We start from the raw sequence: 19,188 nt of genomic DNA on the forward strand, positions 1-19,188 counted from the left end.
GGATGGATAAAGAATTACATCAACAGAGCCTCAAGCTACAGGCTACTGCCGGCACTGCTTTCAACCTAGAGGCACTGATACCCCTCACAGTCATCCCCACGGCTTGCTGTTACCCAACTCTGTCTGTATCCACAGCAAAGGACTTGGTACCTTAGCTGTGGCAGGTCTAAATGGATGTACTGAAAGCAGTTAAATGCAAGCAGAAAGCATGAGCAAACCCTGACCTTTTGCTTTTTGACAATGAGGTAAAGTTATCCTAAATGACTTGGATTTGTCAGCATCGATGTGGAAATGTATGCTCTGCCTCTCCCTCTGTACATAGAACTCAGCTGTCTGTCTTCAAGCAACATGTTCTGTGGAGTTTTCACACCTACTTTTCAAGGGCTTGGTAGCTCTTCATTTTCTATCAAATAATCCTTTTTTATATATTTAGCACCCCTCACCAACCTCCATACTCCGAGATAGGCATCCTTCAGCGAGCTCCTGCTCCCATCTTGTGTGCTGGTGGCTTTTCCCTGAGCCGATAGCTCCCCAGCAGATTTCTTGGTGCTGTCCTTCTCGTCCTCTCCACCCTGGCTGTCCCCTTCAGCTGATCCTTCCACTGCTGCTTCCCTAGCCCCCTTCTCTGGGGAAATCGCCTCCATTGCAAACAGCGCTTGGTCCCCAGCCTGCCTTTTCCCCTCCTCTTCTCTACCTTCCTTCTCCAGGTCTTCGTACGTGCTCTGCTGCCTGGTCTCGATGTACTTGGCCACGCAGTAAATGACCGACCCCAAGGTGTTGACCACCACACCAGCTATGAACAACTTGGTGGGCTCCACATCATTGAATGCTACCATGCCCACCGTGATGGTTGCTATGCTTTTCACCACCCCTACAAAGCTGGTGGTCACAGCTGAGTTAATATAGGTGCAGTGAAGGGTGGTAAAGTTCATGGCGCAGCTGATCAGGACACAGGCGATGAAGATGCATACCATAGCAGGGTCCTTCCAGCCTGGGAACGACCAGACATTGATGGAGTCCATGCTGGCAAAGGAGCAGATGATGAGAAAAGGGGTGGCTGAAACAGCAATGGCATACTGAGCTGTCAGGGGTCCGTATTCACTGTCGACGCTGGTCTTCTGAATGAGCACCAGGTATGCGGCATGGATCAGCACAGCCAGCACACCGGTCACGTAGCCCATGGCATCTCCGGTCAGGTCACCAGCACCTGTTGGGTGGATTTTGCAGATGAGATGGAAAGAGCATCATTTTGGAGGGGGAGGATATTTAGAAAAGATATGTCAGTGTATAGCTCCTCAGGTTTGTCATGCTTGTCACAAAGCTTGATGTCCTTACCTCCTGATAGACTTTTCTGCCAAATTACTGAATGTTTTCACTTCCCTGTACACCCCCCGGTCCGAATAAACTCACCTTCTCCCTTTGGCAAGAACACTGTGAGATTTGCAGCTGAAACAGCTCAGACACAGTGGCTCTGGGTACCCTCTGCCAGCATAGGTGCTGGGGAGCTCGGTCTGCCTGGCTTCCAACCGTGAATCTTCTTTCCACCATCCCGCCACCCTGGCGAGCCCGCGGGGGTCCCACAGCCACAGCGCCCTGTTCGGGCTGCTCGGCAGATGAAGCTGCCTGCCCCAAACCCAGTGACACCCATCACGACGACAGGGCCCCTGTCGGGTTCCAGCCGATTCCTAAAATTGCACCTGCCCCTGTAAGACTGCGCTTACTCCTCCTGGGCTGCAGCTGGCACCACGGGATCGCAATTGCCCCCAGGGTATTAAATCTCCCGCCGTAAGGCTGCACGCACCCCTCTACGGTCGCACCACCCTCCACAGAGCTGCATCCAGAGCAGCACTCGCGCTTGCCCCCTTGCCCCATTCTGCCGTGCCGGGGCGAAGAGTCTCCGAGAGCGGAGGCGGCGCTGCCGTCGGGGCGCCCCGCGGCGCGGCTGCCCGCTCGTCGCTCTGCATCCCTGTCCCGCTCCGCTCCCCCCCGTCCCGTCCCGTCCCGTCCCGTCCCGGCGGGGCGGGGCGGGCACTCACCGGCCAGCGCGGCGCCGCATGTGGTGATGAGGACGGCCACCACGACGCCGGGCGAAGGCATGCCGTCGCGCAGCACCAGGACGCCGGTGACGAGGGTGACGAGGGGCAGGCAGCGCTTGAAGACGACATACATAGGGAGGCTGAGGCCGCGCAGCGACCAGAGCGTGAGGGTGGACTGCAGTGTGGCCAGAGCGGCCACGGCGGCGAAGGGGCGAGCCAGGCGGAGCCCAAAGGGGGGCAGCGCCGCCAGCCCCCGCCGCCGCAGCGCCTCCAGCCCCAGCGCCGCCGCCGCGCTGCTGAGGCACTGCAGTAGCGTCAAGAAGGCGAAGTGGTAGCGGGCTAGCAAGAACTTGAGCAGGATGTTCAGCGAGCCCGAGCACAGCCCGTGTGCCACCGCCACCGCGACGCCCCGCGCCCGGCCCCGCCACCGGACCATCCTCCCGCGCCCGGGGCCAGCGGCACTGCCGCCCGCCCGGGCACCCGCGGCGGCGGCGTGGGGACGGGCGGAGGCGGGGGGCGGGCGGAGGCAGGACGCGCCGACGGCCCCCCCCCCCGCGCAGCCCCCCGCTGTCCCCTCCCCGCCGCCTCCCCCGCCGCACGCCCCGGCGGAGCGGCGCGGGGAGTCCCCGGCCCGGCAGGGGAAGGGCGCATCGCCCGGGGGCGCGGCTGGCAGCCTGCAGCCGGGGCTGGCCTCGCCCAGACACCAGAACCGGTCACCAGAACCGGCGGCGGCACGAAGCGATGCGCTGAGCCTGGTTAAGTTTGCGTAAGCTCATCCCGAATTGGCAGGTGAAGGGTTTCCAGGAGTCTGAAGCTTCGCCTTGAATCGACGGGAAGACTGGCAGCGTTCTGCCGGCCTCCTCCAGCGCCGGGGAACGTAGGGCAAAACTACGCTGCTGCATATCTTGTGCCTTCTATACACTGTGCACGGCAGGTTGCTTTCATGAGCAGTAAGGCTGCTCATCACTGATCTGTACGGGATCAGCAAAGCTATTCTCTCTTTTAAACAAATAAGTCTCCCTCCTCTCTCAAGGGGAATTATGTTACGAAGAGCCAGCTTGGGTGAGAATGGCAGAATTGCCACTGCATGCTTGTCCTTGGAAGACGCCCTACAAAGAGTAGGCCAGGTCTCAACAGGACAGGTGTGGAAGGTACCCAGTCCAGCACAAGCACAGCGCAACTTTCAGCTGTATCAGAAAGACACCACTGTTTTATGCCAAGAAGAATGTTACATTTCATTCCTAGCTCAGTGCCAGCCAGGGATAGGATGGAGCAGGCCCCAGTAGCTCCTCCCAAACAAAATGGCTCAGTCACTACTTCTTTCTGGCCACTCCCCTCAGAGGCCTTCACCAGCTTCAGCCGCCGCACTGCAGCATGAAGCGTGAATGCCCAGCAAAGTGGCCTGAAACATTACAGCATATAACATTTGAAACTTTTCACTAAAAGTCACGGGAGGCCGAGCCTGGCTTTAAAACCCACTGAAGAACAGTGCCAACACGTTTCATGCTGGTCTCCTTTTGGACTCATCCCAAGGCTCACAGGGAGCGCAATTTAAAGAAACACATGGATTGCTGACTGCATTTGCAAATGGGAAGAAAACAATCTCCTTCTAACTAAATGTAGATGGGAAAAAAAATGTTTTCTGGAAATACTGAAGTAATTAGAACTCATGTACCTCAGCATGACTTCTGGAAGAGCCATTTTGTCCCCTCTCTAGTGAAAGCATCACTGCAGAGGAGGGCCTCTCACATCACAGGGATCCGTCTGCAAGTTCAGACTGGGGACTACAAGCTTCCCTGAGAAAGAGGCAAACACATGTATTGGAAAGGTAAGAACTTGGGAACTCAAATGTGTGTGTCCTGAGTTTCACATCAAACCTCTCAGGGCTTACTGGCATTGCAGGGACAGTTCCTCTTACAACATCTCTCAAGTTTCCCCTACATCTAGCCTTGTCTACACATAGCATTCTCCAACACCATTACAAAGTGGGGCGGCTGTAGGGGGAGTGCTGCCACTTGCCCAACCTTGCTATTCTCACTGTGCATTTAGGTCAGGCCCCCTATGTGTCTCCCACTGCCTCCTCACCTGTCTGTGCACAGAAGAGATGCTCTCCTGCATTGGGAAGGAGCTGAATAAAGCAACACAGAGACCATGTTCTGCAAAACCTTTGTACTAGTCTTGAGTGCAATTGACAGTGCAGTAAGAAAAGGTCTTTTCACAGGGTGGGTCCTGTCACTTGTGGGAAAGATTCTGGTCACATCAGATTGTACTGCAGTACAGGTACATCTCTCATGTTGGCCTTTCCTGTGTGCAGTAACAATGTCATGTGCTCACGCAAGAGGTGATTCTGCTACAGAATTTTCGCTTAGCAGGGCACAGATCATAACTCTGTGATTCCTTACAGTAATGAGATGATTGTGATTTTTAGCTCCATTTCTTTGATGCAATTTATCCTCAACTTTGCATTTTGCTTGGGTACATGTTTGAGAAAAAGACATGGACCAAACTCCGAAGGAAGACATCATTTTTTTAAATGGCTTCTACAATGAAAATGGTAATTATCTACATTAAAAGTCTTTAATGGAGAGCTTGTGTTAATCAGGGTCTAACACAACAATTAGATGTATAAGGGAAGTGTTGTGCAGAGTTGTAGCCACTCACTATCAAATGACTTAGTTGAAACTGAACACTACTACTGAAAGGGTTAGTATGGCCATGCTGGTGCAAATAAAATTTGAGGCCAGTGCTGAACTTGATAGAAGGGATTGCTTTATCACTGGTGATTCCCTCAAGGGTTGGTACTGGGGCAGGTCATGTTTGACATCTTCTTCAATGACCTGATACCAAGCTGGGAAGAGTAGTTAACACACCAGAAATCTGTGCTGCTATTTAGTGGGACTTGGATAGATTGGATAGTTGGGCAGAGGGAACCTGATAAGGTTCAACAAGGACAAGTGCGAAGTCCTATACCAGGGGAGGAATAACCACATGCATCAATACAGGTTAGGGGATGACCTGCTAGAAGGGAATTCTGCAGAGAAGAATCTGGGTGTTCTGGTGGACAACGACCCACCAGGTCTTCTGTGACCTGGTGTGGGGAACCCGCTTTGGCAGGGGAGTTGGACTCGTGATCTCTGGAGGTCCCTTCCAACCCCTACAATTCTGTGATTCTGTGGGAGTCCTGGGGAGGCACGCACAGTGGCAGCATTAGTGGCTGTAACAGGTTGGCCATGAGCCACCAGTGTGCCCTTGTGGCCAAGAAGGGCAGTGGTAGCCTGGTGTGCATTAAGAAGTGTGGTCAGTAGGTCAAGGGATCCTCCACCTCTCCTCTGACCTGGTGAGGCCACATCTGGAGTACTGAGTCCAGTTCTGGGCTCCCCAGTTCAAAATAGGGAACTTTCTAGAGAGGGCTGTAAGGATACTTGAAGCATCTTCCTTATGAGGTGACTGGTGACAGTGACAGGACGAGGGGAAATGGTATCAAGTTGTGCCAGGAGAGCTTTAGTTTGGATATCAGGACATGTTGGACTAGATGATCTCCAAAGGTTCCTTCCAACTCCCACAGTTTTGTTATTCTATGAAAATAACTTTTCTTGATCAAAATGCAGACCTGATGAGACACACCACTAGGTAAAGTTGCATGATGTATTGCCTCACAAAGCACAGGAAAAATGCAACTATCGCTTGGTATTCCCAAAAGATATGAACCATGATCATGATACTCATTACTGATAAGTCTCAGTACCTTTCACTGCATTTACTTTTTTGATAACATTTCTTAATTGTGGAAGTGAATACAAAAGTTTAGCCAAGGATACTGTATGCAATTAATTTAATAGCACTGCAGAGTAACAAATCCACTCCTTTAAAACATGATTAATCAATACATCTCTTGAACTGAGAAGAAACCTATACACTCACATGAAACAAAATCTTCCACAAGAGCAAGTTTAAAAGCAGAACACATATCTTCAAGATTGCCATAGTCAAAGGCCTGTTTTGATAAATAAAAAACAAAGATCAGAAGCTACTACTGTGGTCATTAAATGGGGGAAAAAAAAAAACCTTTAAAACAATTCCCTGAGAATCAAGATTCAGCAACAACTACTAACAGATTTTTTTTCTGTTACGGTGCAAAAGATTACAGCATGTTCTCTCCATTCAGAGATCAAACAGGAAGAGTAAAAGCCACAGTTTTTTTTTACTTTGCACATCTTCTGGATTCATCCATTTTTCAGGAGTATTAAATCCCAGCAACGTTCAGCACAGAAGCTAACCTACACAGGAGGAGAAGTGAAGGCTGTTAGAAAAAGGTTTAATCCATGTGTTGAGTGTGCATGATCAGAATGGGTGTTGTTTCTCTCCTTGTGTTCATTTGTATAAATCTGACTTTTTAACCAATAAGTTACAGCAGCATTCTGGAAATACCCACCCCTAACAGAGACAAGCATAAAGAATACATAGTCAGCACCAAAATATACCACTCACTCAAGTAACTTGCAGTCTAAGCAGAAAAAAAGAGATAGAGCAGAAAAGTGGAATAACTGTAAAGGCTGAATAATAAATAGTAACACCTAGCATGAGATTTACGGCCCATGATATTACTGAAAGTTCTATATAGCATAGGTTTACGGATGCATCATTCCTCAGCGCACAGAATTAAAGTGCAATAAACATGGAATTTGGTACAGCTATTTGGTACAATAGGAAATCTCCTTTGTTTTGTATTTCATTCATCTTAAGACAATGGCAATCCAGGGTCAGTTTGCACTGACCCAGAAAAACTTATGATGATCCAAATTCTTCACCTTGTGAAATGGGGTTTCTTTTTGTCTTGTCCTAGCACTGAGTCAGTATATCCATACTGCCCTGTGGCTGCCTGCTAGCTCCCAGGCTCATTCTCCAAGATAGCACAATAATTCTTTCCTCACAATTCCCAAGTCTTAGTTCTGCTGAATTCCTTCTTTCATTTCTTCATCCAGCAGGGCTGGCAGTGCCTGTATTGCTCGATTTATGAGTGGTGCAACCCAGAAGCATATAGCATTCATTAACAGAAGACTATAAAAACCTGTCCAAAGGCCTAGGCCCTGCAATTTTTTAATGATGAAGTCTGACGATATGGGGTAGCAGCAGAAATGAGACAGTTTTAAAAAGGTTTAGGGAAAAAAAAAAAAAAAAAAAAGAAAAGGAGGGGTGTGAATGGCTTGCACGAAACCAAGTCAAGCGACTTGGGTTTGAAGGGATCTTAAAGACCATCTGGTTCCAGCCCTCCCGCCAAAATTGCACCACACAAATTGAGGAGTCAAAGTGGGCACAGAAACTAGTCAGTTCATAGCTACTACAGCTATAAAATGTTGGGCATATTCTTGCACGTCTGATAATAGCTTGGCTACTCTGGAGCTGCTGTGCTTATGCCATGCAGTTAATCCACATGTACGTAGGTTCAATTGGTCTGGATATCAGCTCTCGCTTTGGCCAGACTGTGGGAGGTCCAGAAATGCTGAATGTATGGCCACACTGCTATCTCTTGAAAAAACCTCTTTAAGTGAAAGTAAAAGATAAGTCTAATAGAAGAGATGGTTATAATATCTCTAAATCTTGAAGATTGTGATCCAATTAGGGTTGTTTATAATTCATTTTTTCCTAAGTGTTTTCTCTGTTTCTCTAGAGTATTATTCTGCGCGACTTCATTAACTGTTTTACTCAAAGAGATCCAAGGGAAAAATGTATGAAAATAATCTTTACCATCTCTGTGAAGCAGCAATCAAAAAGGTTAAAGGAATGAGTTGGCTATAAACTATGACATTTACTGTCTATCGAGAGCATTCATCATATTGCACAAGATAATGCAATGTGAGTCACAGCAAAACAATTCAATATAAATGGATCTTGGGGATACAAGCCTCAGGTTGACATTAGAGTACTAAATAGTGGAAAAGACTCTTCTTTTTCTATAGTGACAATCTCCAAAGGCACTGCCAGCTACTTTTATTCTTTATAAGGATCAAGAAGATTCTGGCCTCTGCTTGCATCATTAACCAGACAAATCACAGAATTTTGTTGGTAGTTCTGAAGACACCAGTTCATATCTGCTTCTGTCACTCCTTAGCCATTCAGTAGCTGTTGAACATTTTGCTGATCCAAGTACTACTAGTATGGTAGAACAAGTCTACAAGCTCAAGAGCAGAACACTTCAGGCTTTTACTTGAAAAGGAGACACAAAGATTAGTGACACAATTGACAGTTTAGCACAAGTCTGATTGTAGATGATGACAAAAAGGTTCCCAGTGTGTCAGATCTTCAGTTTCTCTCTAGACAGCAGCTGCCAGACACGATGGAGTGTAGATCTTGACAAGTTCATCCCACGCACAGTCTACCACCTGTAAAGCAAACAAAATCTACTTAGTGTCGTGTTGACAAAAAACAGATGGAACTTAGAAGAAATTAACAAATATTGTTGTGTTGATGTTGGTTGGTATTCTGTTTTACAATGCTTCAAAATTAGGTAACAAGGCAATGGCTCTCTTTTTTTTCTTTTTCTCCTTTAAAAAAAAAAAAAAAATTGTCTTAACTTCAGTAAAGTGCCCAGAGGTTTACACTTGCCTATTTTTCATACTCTGCATGAGAAAAGCATGGAAAACTTGGAGTTTGAAGTGATTGTTTCATGTAAGCTAAGGCAGTGTAACAATAGGACAAAGGATGGACATACACATTTACAAGCCATGTGACATCTCTTCATAGGCTTTCACAGTTCTTTTACCAAGACATCTCAGCACTTCATGATATAATGTGACCAGCTTTCTCATACTTGCATGCAGGAATAGTTATTACAGATATATTTTTGAATGGAGAGTTAAGGAACCAAGAAGTAAAGACCAAACAAAGACACAGGATGACACAGGATGCTTCTTGAAGAATAGAGACTGTTCTGTCTCACTCTAATGAGCTGATAGCACTGTATTTTCTGTTGAGAAAAGAGTTGTCTGCTGAGAATTGAGTACTGGTGATGAAAGACATGTCAAAGACCATGGTGGGAGGAGGAAGTTTACTTCAAGCACTACATAAACCACCCTAGTCTGATGAGGAAGTGATGCCACTTATGCCAACTGCCTTTTACAAACACAGCAACTGATTCCAATGTAACTGAAAATATTCTGAATCGCAAGCCCCAAGCTCTTCTTTAGGTGCAAGTTAGAAACTAAAATTACAAACAAGGAGATTAACCTAATTCTACAAAACTAGATTCGAATAAGTTATGAGATTCCACAGAAGTAGACCATAGAATGCTTTAGTTTGATAATGATAAGGACAATGCACCTGAGAGTCTGTAATAAAGTGAAAGGGTTAACCACACTATTACTCAAGTAACATAACGTACATTCACAGAAGATTGCAGGGGATAACAACTAAGGCAAAAGAAAGTAGGAAAAGGAGAGCTAAATAGTTTATGAGCCCCACAGATGTGTACCAGTAAATCTGGCTGAATCCATCTCAAATTATTTTTATAAAGTCCTTTCCAGTTGAGATTACAAAGGATACAGTATTGTACCCTGTACACAACAAGTTCCTTTCTGCTTCAGATTCCAATTCCTGTTCTCTTCTAGAGCCAGAATAAACAGCTGCACATGAAAAATTTGGAAATCCAACTTCAATATTTGATCTTATGCTATAATTAGCCCATTTTGTGTTTACTATACTGCACTATTATTCATTTCCATTGCTTCCTTAGCTGCTTCTACTTAATTATTTGAAGTGTTTTCCATATACATCTAAACGTACCAAAAAATCTCTCAAAAACGTTTGTCTATTCATACAACATAATAGAGCTTTGTATGGTTCTACTGCATTGCAGTCCCTCCAGTCATGCAAAAAAAAAAAAGAGAGAGAAAATCTGAGTCTCCCACTAAAGAAGCTATGCAGAAATTGTCAATCACAAAAAATACAGTTTTTAATATTCTCCAGAGCTCTGGATCAATATTTGTATTTCCATAATACTTTTCACTTTCATGCAGAAACAAGATAACATTTGGAAAAAGCCCATGGGAATTCCCACCTGCTACCAATATAATTAGCATCCTGAAGCAGCCTCTGAACAAATATAGCTACAGAACCATTTAATCTAGCAACACTCAAAATAAACATGGGGATTAGAAGTGGGTTTTAAAAGGATTGCTTGCAGTAATTTGTCCAACTCATTGACTTAAAGGTAGAACATGAAAGATGTAGAGGTAACCAACTAACAGAAGGAAAATAAAGCTGCAACAAATAGTGCTGTGTCAAGTTAGAATCATAGAATCACCAAAGTTGGAAAAGACCTAAAAGATCATCCAGTCCAACCGTTCACCTATTCCCAATAGCTCCCACTAAACCATGTCCCTCAACACAACATCCAGCCTTTCCTTGAACACCCCCAGGGTCGGTGATTCCACCACCTCCCTGGGCAGTCCATTCCAGTGCCTGACCACCCTTTCTGAAAAGTAATACCTCCTAAAAGTTCTCCTGTAGAGCAGTCACTTTATAGTGAAAGACCGATATCAGAAACCTCAATGAGCACACACATAAGGAACAACAAACAGGTATACATGCCAAATTGTGACACAATGGTTGGAACAACACTAGCAAGAGCAACTGCATTCGTATTTCTCCATAATACTTTCTCCAAGATACTGTTAAGACTGTAAGAGAAAGGTGACAACTGGAAGTGTAATGGCAAATGTTAATCTACAGACAGCTGCTACACGCACCATTGTCACTGTCTCAAATACAAATCACTAAAAAAGAAATGTCAGATACAGATAAGTGAATGTTTAATGCAGTTACTGCATCAGGTTACCAAATGTCTTTTTGTTTCATTTTGACTGTTTTTCTTACAAAGACCTGTCTTACACACCATTCTTATGACTGTTGTATGCCTTTCCTACGAGGGAAACAGCATATTGAACAAGTGCTTTAAAAGTTTTTAGGAATGCCACTTCTCAAATTGCATGTGAATATGTTTTAATACATTTTAATGTTTTAAAGCACGTTAGCCTTTCTTTTCTTCTTTTTAAAATAAGTGCTACTTTAATCAAATATTAAAAAGCAGCAGGAATTCACTCTGGGAGGAAGACTGACCCAGCACACCACAGTAAATAAGGGTGCAGAAAAAAATTGTTAACTTCCTTTATATTTTTTTCATATTTCAATCACAGAATGGCCAGGGTTGGAAGGGACCTCAAGGATCATGAATCTCCAACCCCCCTGCCTCATGCAGAACCACCAACCTCCACTTTTAAGACCAGACCAGGCTGCCCAGGGCCCCATCTATTTAGACATGGAACACCTCCAGGGATGGGGCATCCACAACCTCTCTGGATAGCCTGTTCCAGCACCTCACCACCCTCTCTGGAAAGAATTTCCCCCAACATCCAACCTAAATCTCCCCTCCCTCAACTTCAAACCATTTCCCCTTGTCCTGCTGTTATCAGCCCTTTCAAAGAGTTGATTCCCCTCCTGTTTGTAGGCTCCCTTTAGGTATTGAAAGGCTGCAGTGTGATCACCCCACAGCCTTGTTTTCTCTAGGCTGAACAAGCCCAGCTCCCTCAGCCTGTCTTCAGAGGGGAGGGGCTCCAGTCTATCAACGAGATGATGTTACCAACACATGGAGAAAATGTTTCTGTGATAAGATGAAGGACAAAGGAAAATTTTAACTGAAACATTATCTGCATAGCCAGCAATTCCTCATCACCTGGAACATGAAGGTTTGTCCTTCAGTGAAAATGTCTTCTTCACTTGGAGACAGATTTCACTTACAGATTGAAACAAATCTCAGTGCTTTCTGTATTTAGAGGGTGTGTGATTGACTTCTCTCAATTTTTATTTTTGAAGTTGATATGCAAACAGAGTAAAACACAGTTTACTTCAGTTGCAAAGAACTGTATAAATTATAATTTCCTTATACTTTGGACTCCCTATGCCATTATCATTTTTATGCAGACTGAATTGTTACAGTTCTACTATAGCAACATTTATTTATCAGAAATTGCACAGAAAAGGAAAATAGCAACAGCTTAGTTACAAAAAGGAATATTCTACTTACACTGACTGTTAAATTACATCAAGAAATAATGCAAATGAAAAAAGCATTCTAAAATTGGTAATTTTTCTGCTGGTTGTCAATTGTTACTAAAGCCTTGTGGGATAAAAGCAGTCTAACAAAACGGTATAACTGCTTGTCTCTTACCCTTTTATTTCAATAGCAAAACTGCTGTACTAGCATATGTGCTGGGGGTATTGTTTTGTTATTGCCGCAACATAAATGCCATGCCAACTTATCTGCCAGTAGAGATTTAAGCATGTCTATTGCAAGCATAAAAACAAAATGGGCATCACTACACTTCCCTTTATGTAAAGCCAAAGGCAAGCAAACCAACCCAAGCCTGGAGTTGTCATAGGAAGCTGACTGCCTGACTAGAAAAATCATAGTTTAAATGAAACAGCTATCCTGTATTTTATTGAAATGTTCCTTGTCTCAGAGTATAACAATTTTTCCCACCAACTGATTTAATATTGATATCCATTAATTTACCAAAGACATTTCCATTGACTTACTAACTGATTTACTTCCTTGACAGGCCCTCTGTTTCCTATTCATCACAATCATCTTGTTTTGCAATAGACTTAGACCTTTTCCAGCTCCTGAGGACAATCCATTCAGTCTGGTGCAATTATCTGGTTGACATTCTGCTTCTTCGCTATTCAGAAGGAGCAAGAAAAGAAGAGAAATCTCCCAAGTCAGTAGCTTCCCCCCCCAATGTTTGAATCAATAATAAAACCCCAGGCCCTAATCTAGATGAAATACATTCAAAAGAACAACTAAAAACTGAGTTCAGTCCAGTTGTCCTTCTATTAAAGGAGTTTGAAGAAAGTACAGCTTTCTCTATACTAACATTTTCATTCTTTTTAATAGGCAAATCCAGAAGTACCTTGGTGCCACTCAGCTTCCTGAGAGCTTGTAATAAATCAGGATAATGCACAAATGTGTCTGATAATGACTCATTTCTCTTTTCAGCTTTTCTCCATCCCACCCCCTTTTCAAATGAAACAGATAAGACCCGTCTTTCTTCTGTAAGAAGCGATATCAGAAAAAAATATTCAGTTCTTCTCTTCCATTAAGGTTGTGTCCCCTTTCGTCTTTTAGTTTCTTATCTTCTGTGACTTTTTATATAGAATTTAACAGTCTATTTATATCATTATTCTATATTTCTAATAGTTCTGAACACCCTCTGTATGTATGCAAGATGGAGATTAGTTAGGTTTGCTTTCAGAGGTGATCACTCCTCATATTCCATTTCCAGACCAGAACCATCTAGGCCTGAGTTGTCCATTCACATATAATATCCTGAGAAACACAAGTAGAAAACATTTCTGTTTTAGCACTTTTTTAGTACTTTTTTTTCCTTTGCAGTGGGGCCATTAAAAAAAAGAATAGGCAGACCTCCTCCCTCACCAAAACGATTTGGTTAAGTGCATAATGGACCATGCATGAAGTAAAATCTACTCAATACCTATTTTGTACTAGCAAATCTGGACTACTGGTACAGCCTTTTGTTTGGCCAAAAGATGTCAGGGATGAGCTGCACATGATGTCTACCTTCACATAAGAACAAAGTAATGCAGCCTGCAAATTTAAACCTTTTGTTTTGAATTCCCAGTGACAGATTTCTCTGATGCGCTTCTGAAAATAACACATAATGATTTAATTGTTATTTCCAATAAAGACATCATTAAACCCTTGACCAGAAGTTCTTACAAAGAAGAGCTATTTCAGATACTGCTTAAGAAATCTATTTATTTCTTAGGGAGATAAAAGATTTAGGGGGCACTGTTTTTCAGATTGCAAAGATGTATCACATTTCACCAATTTAAAAACAAGGCAGCTATCTCAACATCTTAGTTGCACCAACATGGGCAACAGGAAGATAATGTGTTGGTCACACTGTGCTTTCCTAAATGCAAGTCTTCTGAATGTGTTTTTCATGAGTAAGACGTAAAGCAGATTGAGGCACAAGTTGCAGGTTAGAAAAGCCTTGGAATTTCCACAGCAGTGGTAGCAGTTCCTCTGGACCTATATAAAGCGAAAGACACCTCCTGAGTCTTTGACCAGTAAATTCAATCTTAAGTTTAGTAGAAGATACTCTGGAACCTGCTTTTCCCCATTGGTGCCTCAGCGGCCCCAAAAAGCAGGTTAAATGCAGTAAAACTGTGTTTTCCTAATTATCACATCCAATCTTCATGCTGGACATAATCACAGATACTGATAAGGCAAAATGTTTTCAGTGACAGCTGAAAAATCCCATTGTCTTCCACTGAGTTTCACTAGAGCAATTCACTGGGAGACTCAAACAATTGTTGATTATGCAGACATAAAGCAAAATCCAGTGCATGGACTAACAAATGAGGTTTTCAGAGTAGAAATTGTTTTTAGGCAAGTGAAATACAGCAGACAACCAACACGTGTATTGAGATGCTTCGCATCTCTTTTCAGTACATCAGAATCAGTTACTTTTTCCTCTCAGTAGACTGACACTGCAGCTTCTACAGCACTCTGACACCTGGCAGCAACTTTTCCAAACACCCTAAGATGAGACTTCTCTTGATAATGACTAAGAGTGACCATTGTTCATAAATGATTAACTTTGACTTATACAGTGAAAGTATAACAGTTTGCAGAGGACGTATTGCAATAATCACCAGAAATAAATGTCACCTCTCTTTTCTCCTCCTCCAGCTGTTTAAAGGCGTTCACTTTGGTTTCATGGTAACGTTTGCATTTGGTTAAATCTGATCTTTCAATGCAAAAATCCACTCTGAAGCTAAGTAAAAGCAGAGCTGCTGTAGAATCTTTTAATCTCAAAGGATCTCTAACAGCATAACTTCAGTAACATCCCAGAGAAGGTCCATAGGGAGAGATTAAAAAGCAGTAGAGATAGTGATACAATTACAGCAGCGTGATAGCTACAACAGCTGAGTGAAAGCTATTGGTTCTCTGGTAATTAAGCGTAGCAGATAAGAGCAAATGAGCAAAGGCAAGGTTTTTACTTTTCTATACATTCCCACAAGAAGTACTTTTATATGAAACATCCACTATTTCTGGGGCTGTCAAGGGTGCATGACTAATGAACTTCAAAACAGAGAGCAAAACAGCTTCACTATAGATATGTCCTGCCTTTCCATTTGCTCCTCTCTCCTGCCAATTCTACTTGTTGTGCTTGTACAGCTAATGTGGTACACTGCAGAAACTACACATAGAAAACAGGTAGCAGAACAAATTTGTACACCAGAACTTGACAGATGATCAAAGATTTCTCTAAAAAAACTGCAAGATCTTAGAACTAGTTTTGATTTACCTTCAAGTGAGTACAGTTTGGCTACATCTCCCTGCAACTACTGAGAAACATCAGGTTTTTATATTTTAGTGATACTGATGCTATATGAAAGCTCACAATGCCTTCAGCACAGCAATACTTCATTGGATCAACTTTGTTGCTGCAAAGCAAATATCTTCCCTTGGTTCTAATGGCTTCTGGGTACATGGAAAGAGCATAGACTGGTACGGACACAAAATACTGGTGACATCCCACTGTTTTAGAGAGAAGAAAGAAGAAATTTCAAGAAGCTGAGCCACAAAGAATAGTGCAGAAGAGAGCACAAAATTGATCTCACAGGTACCGTAGTGGTATCAGCACCAACTCCATATTATTATCATGTGTGTGCTGCCATATCTCACATCACCATCTCCAGTGCAACAGAGCAAAACTTCAGCCATACCCTTTGTTATGGTGATACATCCTGGAATCCCAGGCACACTCCCAGGAGAAATAAGATAAACCAGTTTTATGTGAGCTAATCTACTCTGGGAGAATATTTACAAATGGAGGTACAGCCATACAGAGGGCTAGAGGAAACAATTTTGCCTCCCAAACCATGTTGACACAAAAAGCTTTTTAGATGATGAGCTGCCCATTTGTAGTATAATTACTACCCAAACACACACAACACAGTTAAAAAAAAAAAAAAAAAAAAAAAACAACCTCACATGATTATTACTTGTGTTGTTCACAAGTTATACTAAAACCTAGACTTCAACACACATTCTCATGAAATGGTGCAGAACAATTTCAGTTTCCAAGAGGAACATCTCACTATTGCACATCATGAAAATCCTGTTCTGATTTGGCACGTCACTGGTGTCTAACACCCTCTTCACATGCCAAGAATTTTAAGTCATTGTACCACTTACCATCACTTCTACTGAAGTCTATATTCTCGTAATTTATAAATGTCACTGTTTACAGAGTATAGAGAAATGGAAAGATTCCTCTCTTGCTCCAATTAAACGCTCAGTGTCACTCTCAATAGCAAGGCAAAAAGGCTGGCTCAATGGGAAGCAATAATGTACTTTCTACTATTTATGTGAGCCTATTGGAGTTCAGAGCAGACTCAAAATGTAGGCTGAGAAAGACTTTCAGACAACTTTCAGGCTTCTCTCATGTTTGTTTTAAGCAAAATACAGCTTTACAACAGAAAGGGTTGGGGTTTTTGTTCCATTATTCTTTATGTACTTACTGAAATAAATTCAGAATCTGGACAAGAAGAAGTGAATATTCACAGGAGCTGTACTTTTTATCTGTCACTGATGGATAGCCTAAAAACTTACAAAATGAATTCATAATTACCACACCACATTCAACCTGCAAAAGTTGTTTTGTTGTTTTGTTTTAAATATAAAAAGGACTGCTTTCAAAGAAAGCTGCACAAATACCAAACGAAGTTACGTTAACGTCTACAACTCTGCAAGTAAGCACAGCAAAACCCCAGTAAGGACTGGACCTAAGGGGGTACTTCACTTTCAGTCATCAGAATACTAAAGAATGATATACAGGGAAAGTACATACGAGGAGAGAAGTCAGAAATCTGATGAAATACAGAATATCATTCCAGTATATGTCTAGCACTATCAGCCTCTAGAGAGGAATAATATAAAGCTGATTATCATTTTCATTATTCTCCATATACCTCCTATGCCTGTTTAGTTTGCATATGGAAATTCATAGTCTGAAACTGTTATAAACATGACATGAACAGTGAAAGGAACAAGAAAGAAAAAAAGCAACCTTCTTGATTATATAAAGGCAAAGCTTTCAACAAAAGTTTTCTTTATGCAGAGGCAGATACTTCCAAAATAGGTATTAGAATACTAATTAAGCACCAAAGAATTTTCTGTTTCATCTAGTTAATATTTATCTTCATTATCTGGTATCCATTCTTCACCAGCAAATCTCTCCCTGACAGGTTGCCTCCCCTTAGCAGGATACTATACGAAAACCCCTTGCCTGCACAGACCTGCCTGTGGATTCTGCTCAAAGATCAGTCAGTTCCACAGGAATGCCTTGTAAATCCTAAATTGGATCCTTAATCACAGTATCTATTTTGAACACTTTTCCAAGAGTACAGACTGAGTTTTTCTTGACATGTAAAAGATACTTCAAAAATACTGAAATTCATTGGGAAGAGCCAAGGAAAATATCATCTGGGTAGACAGCATTAAGAGCAAAAGCAAAGGTTAATGACCAGAATGGTATACTTAATTTGACTGTAAGTTAATAGCTTCTCCATTGCATGGAGGAACAAAGCAATTCTGATCTCAAATCGGAACTCCTTCTGACGCATACAGTGAAAATCACAAATCATATTAATGCATTAAGAACAGGTATTGGGACTCATTATCAGTTCTTGATAGAGAACAGCCATGAGAGCAACCTACATAATGGAAGCAGCAGTATAACTTAGGCAAATAGTCTTTGCTGGATCAATGTAGATGTCAGGGAAAAGCTTCAAGGGTTGAGATTGTTCAGTAAGCATTCACTCTTGATCTGGTAGTTACACTTCAATTCTATTAAAGTTTTTTTTTTTTTTTTAAAGCAGTATTTACATTGCCAATTGCTGTGATATCCAATCATCACAATACACTAAATCAACTCAGCAGAAAAAGCAGAAGAATATTAAAGCTGTTGCAGATGCCAAATTTCTGTCTGGAAGGCACATTGGCATGAATTGTACATGGATTTGGATTTACAGGCTGGTACTTTCACATTAAGTCCAACACAAGACTTACAGAATTTCTGCATGGAAAAAAACATCTAGATGCACTAATGCCCTAATGTAGATAGGTATACATATCATCATTTTCCTTTTACCAACACACCAGTGCAGGTGCAGCTGTTTGCTTTGAATTCATTATCATCAATGAGCCTTGTTCCAAGAAGGCTGTGCCATACATTGCAGTTACAAAAGAAAGAATGTCCTTTCAGCAAGAACTCAGTTTGACAGATGTATCGCACAAAAAGACGACGTATTTAGCCAGACAGTCAAAAACATCATCCACTGTAACACTTGGGGCTCTTTCCAACAGGCTTAGAACCAAGATGCAATCACATCCTCAGTACAAAGGAAGAAAACCCTTTTTGTCATCTCATTCAGACCCATTGCAAAAGCCACACCAACTCTGTGGAAAGTTGAGCTGGCTCAGGATGCTGTGAGGTAGCAATCTAAGGCACTAAAGCACTAAGCTATGCTTCCTGCTCCCCCAGCCCCAATTCAGACAGAATCATATCTACGCACTCACTTGGGATAAAGCTTTAATTCCTGGCAACTGTCCTTTACACTACTCTTTCCCTGCCCCAATGAAAAACAACCTGAAACTTGGGATTTATATTCAGCCTTATAAATTCCCCTGCATTGTTCACAGCACAGTCTCATTAATAGCTACCACAGCACCCCTGAGGCAGCAGAATGAAGGGAACAAGCAGTCTGGCATAAAGCTCTTCAAGCCTGCACCAATGCCAAGAATGAATCCACACACATTAAGCTAAGTATTGTGCCAAACTGACATTTTACTCCCATGTTATTTTGTCAGCAGCAGAAATTAGGATGGTTTTATTTTGTCCAATCAGAATTTCATCTCAAATGAAAGAAGTCATTTTCATCTAAGATATAAATTGAATTTCACTTTGAATTAGAAAAGAACCTAGATGCAAATAACACCTGAGGCACAGTTAACAAAGTTGCATTAACTTCTGTGTTAAAACCATATGCTTTAAAGTAAATGATG

The 19,188-nt window shown here is 42.6% G+C and overlaps 2 protein-coding genes across 2 annotated transcripts in view; both read right to left on the bottom strand.

The window, feature by feature from the left end:
- Positions 1 to 377: 377 nt before the first annotated feature.
- Positions 378 to 2,472, bottom strand: SLC35D3 (solute carrier family 35 member D3). Its single transcript, XM_042894010.1, has 2 exons — positions 2,037 to 2,472; positions 378 to 1,207 (listed from the first exon to the last, which is right to left on the bottom strand). Exons 1-2 carry the CDS (start codon positions 2,470 to 2,472, stop codon positions 378 to 380), a joined length of 1,266 nt encoding a protein of 421 aa, XP_042749944.1.
- Positions 2,473 to 5,851: 3,379 nt separating this feature from the next.
- PEX7 (peroxisomal biogenesis factor 7) overlaps positions 5,852 to 19,188 on the bottom strand; it is a 36,961-nt gene continuing 23,624 nt past the window's right edge. Inside the window, exon 10 of the mRNA XM_042894009.1 lies at positions 5,852 to 8,416. Within this exon, the coding sequence (XP_042749943.1) occupies positions 8,348 to 8,416 (69 nt within the window). The 3' untranslated portion in view covers positions 5,852 to 8,347. The remainder of the gene's footprint in view (positions 8,417 to 19,188) is intronic.

Source organism: Lagopus leucura, unplaced genomic scaffold (genome assembly GCF_019238085.1).
Source record: "Lagopus leucura isolate 7727_CA_CO unplaced genomic scaffold, USGS_WTPT01 1-102_obj-0_obj, whole genome shotgun sequence".
Classification (NCBI taxonomy): domain Eukaryota; kingdom Metazoa; phylum Chordata; class Aves; order Galliformes; family Phasianidae; genus Lagopus; species Lagopus leucura.

Excerpts from the sequence above, each read along its gene's own strand:
- SLC35D3 (XM_042894010.1), bottom strand. The coding sequence starts at position 2,472 with ATGGTCCGGTGGCGGGGCCGGGCGCGGGGCGTCGCGGTGGCGGTGGCA. Across the intron at positions 1,208-2,036 it reads ATGCGGCGCCGCGCTGGCCG|GTGCTGGTGACCTGACCGGA; the intron begins GTGAGTGCCCGC and ends TCCACCCAACAG.